The sequence below is a fragment of the Nestor notabilis genome, unplaced genomic scaffold, assembly GCF_000696875.1.
Source record: "Nestor notabilis isolate BGI_N333 unplaced genomic scaffold, ASM69687v1 scaffold16646, whole genome shotgun sequence".
In the NCBI taxonomy this organism is placed as follows: domain Eukaryota; kingdom Metazoa; phylum Chordata; class Aves; order Psittaciformes; family Psittacidae; genus Nestor; species Nestor notabilis.
This window is the reverse complement of record NW_009931685.1, coordinates 415-2,612: the sequence shown is the minus strand read 5'-3', so window position 1 is coordinate 2,612 and position 2,198 is coordinate 415. Positions and strand designations below refer to the sequence as shown.

The window sequence follows — 2,198 nt, the reverse complement described above, 5'->3', positions numbered from 1 at the left end:
GCAGATGTGCAGGGACCTGACCCAAGGCTGCCCCTGGGTTCTCCTCACCCTACATCCCATGGGACCCTCTAACCTGTCGTGGGGAGGGCAGCAGGAGCAAAGACCTATGGCAGAAAGCAGCCCTGCCAAGCTGGGAGCACCACGGGGAGCACCGCGGTGGCAGTGCGGCATGGGGACCCTCACCGTTGGCCGGCACGTGGGGCAGAGCCCACTGCTCCCGTGCTGTTGGCTCCCCTTGGCAAGGTGGCGTGGGTGCTGCAAGGCCTCTTCCCAGCTGGTCCCTGGCTCCTCGGTGGGATGCAGATGGGTCTGCCTGGGTCTGCCTGGCTCTTGATAGGTGCAGGGTTATGGGGGCATGAGGCAGCGTGCCCCATTGGTGGCTTTCACAGTGACTGGCAGATGAACCAGCCACTGCAGAAACATTTTACCTCTATTTTTGGTCTGGGCACTTTTCTAAATATATTCGGGGCTGCAGGGGCTGGTGCTGGAGGAGCGTGAGCCCTTGGACACTGCTCAATGCCACCCAGGGGTCACTTGCTCCTGCATGATAGCTGCCAGGGCACCATGGCCATGGCCCAACCTGGGCACTGCAGCATGCACAGCCCCTGGGGGGCATCTAGGCCAGGGTGCAGGGGCAGGCACTCTACACTGGCACCCAAGCCTCTGGCATGTCCCATCCAGAGTAGAAAGGAAGGAGGCAGTGCCTGAGAATGGAGATTTAATGGCCCCAGATGCCTTCCTGGACATCCAGAAGGGCTGGACCGGCACCTGAGGGATGCTGTTCCTCAGGGACAGGGGCAGCACAGGGCCATGGGGCAGCTCTGGGGCAGGGGCAAGGGCTGGGGCCTCCGCAATGCTAGCCCTAGCAGGCAGAGCAGCGGTCGCCCTTCTCCTGCAGCCCGGGGTTGCGGCGCAGCATGTCCTTGAGGGAGCCGTCCTGCTCCGTCAACAGCTGGTTGATCTCGTTCTGCTTGTACTCAGAGGAGAGCTTGTGCCCATAGAAGGAGCCCTTCCCTGACGAGGGGTTGGAGTTGTGCTGGCCTCGGCGAGCACAGGCCCTCACCACCAGGTAGACCAGCTCCGCCATGTTGAGGACAATGCAGATGCTGGAGGTGACCAGCATGAAAACGGTGAAGATGGTCTTCTCTGTGGGCCGGGAGATGAAGCAGTCAACGGTGTTGGGGCAGGGGTAAGCCTCGCACTTGACCAGCCGCATCATCTGGTAGCCCGGGTAGAGCATGTAGAAGATGTACATAAACACAGCCTCAAAGAGCAGCCTGAAGACCACACTGCAGACATATGTCCACCACAGTGAACCCGATATGCGCATCTTGTGCTTCTTCACCTCCTCCATGTGCTTGGGATCTGCATGCCCCGTCAGCACCAGCAGCTTCTTTTCCTGATGCTGCTGGTAGGCCACGTGCATGGCCACGAGGAGGGCTGGCGTGGTGACAAGGATGAGCTGCAGGGCCCACAGACGGATATGGGAGATAGGGAAGAAGTGGTCATAGCAAACACTGTTGCAGCCAGGCTGCTGGGTGTTGCAGGTGAAGGCAGACTTCTCATCCCCCCACACGCTCTCTGCTGCCACCACCAGCACCATTATCCGGAAGATGAAGATGACAGAGAGCCAGATGCGCCCGATGGCGGTGGAGTGGCGGTTCACCCCGCTCAGCACCGTGTACAGGCCAGCCCAGTTCATCGTTACTCACGTCTGCAGGAGCAAGCAGCAAGAGACAGTGTTAGGAGCGGGAAGGGCCCCTGGCTGGGAGCTGCCATGTTCCAGCCCTGGTGGCAGCAGCTCCAGGAGGGAGCAGTGGACTGCCGCGGCCCTGGTAGGTGGACAGCAAGATAGACAGACTGCAGCATGGCTCCCACTGCTGACACAGCTCGGGGCAGGCAGGACATGGGCGGGTGCCCGCCGGTCGCGGCCCCGTTTTTTCCCCCACACTGCCATAGGGACCCTAACCCACGGCTGCCGCAGAGGATGGGTGTGAAGCTCCCACACCTTTGCAGGGATGCCCGATCCGCACCCAGCACCGAGCTCTCTGCTAGGGATGGACCCAAAGACCTGCACAGGCTCATCGGCACCAGCACCTCCCTGCTCTCATCTCCCCACTGCCTGCAAGAGTGGGGCCGAGGAGCCTCAAGCTGGCAGGCTGCCCAGTGCCGCCATGCCTTGCCACCCTCCTAGTGCC

At 61.6% G+C, this 2,198-nt stretch overlaps 1 protein-coding gene across 1 annotated transcript; it reads right to left on the bottom strand.

Moving 5' to 3' along the window:
- Nucleotides 1-746: 746 nt before the first annotated feature.
- GJB1 (gap junction protein, beta 1, 32kDa) lies at nucleotides 747-1,821 on the bottom strand. Its single transcript, XM_010016024.1, has one exon. The coding sequence runs from the start codon at nucleotides 1,700-1,702 to the stop codon at nucleotides 863-865; it is 840 nt and encodes a 279-aa protein (XP_010014326.1). The 5' UTR covers nucleotides 1,703-1,821; the 3' UTR covers nucleotides 747-862.
- Nucleotides 1,822-2,198: the final 377 nt, after the last annotated feature.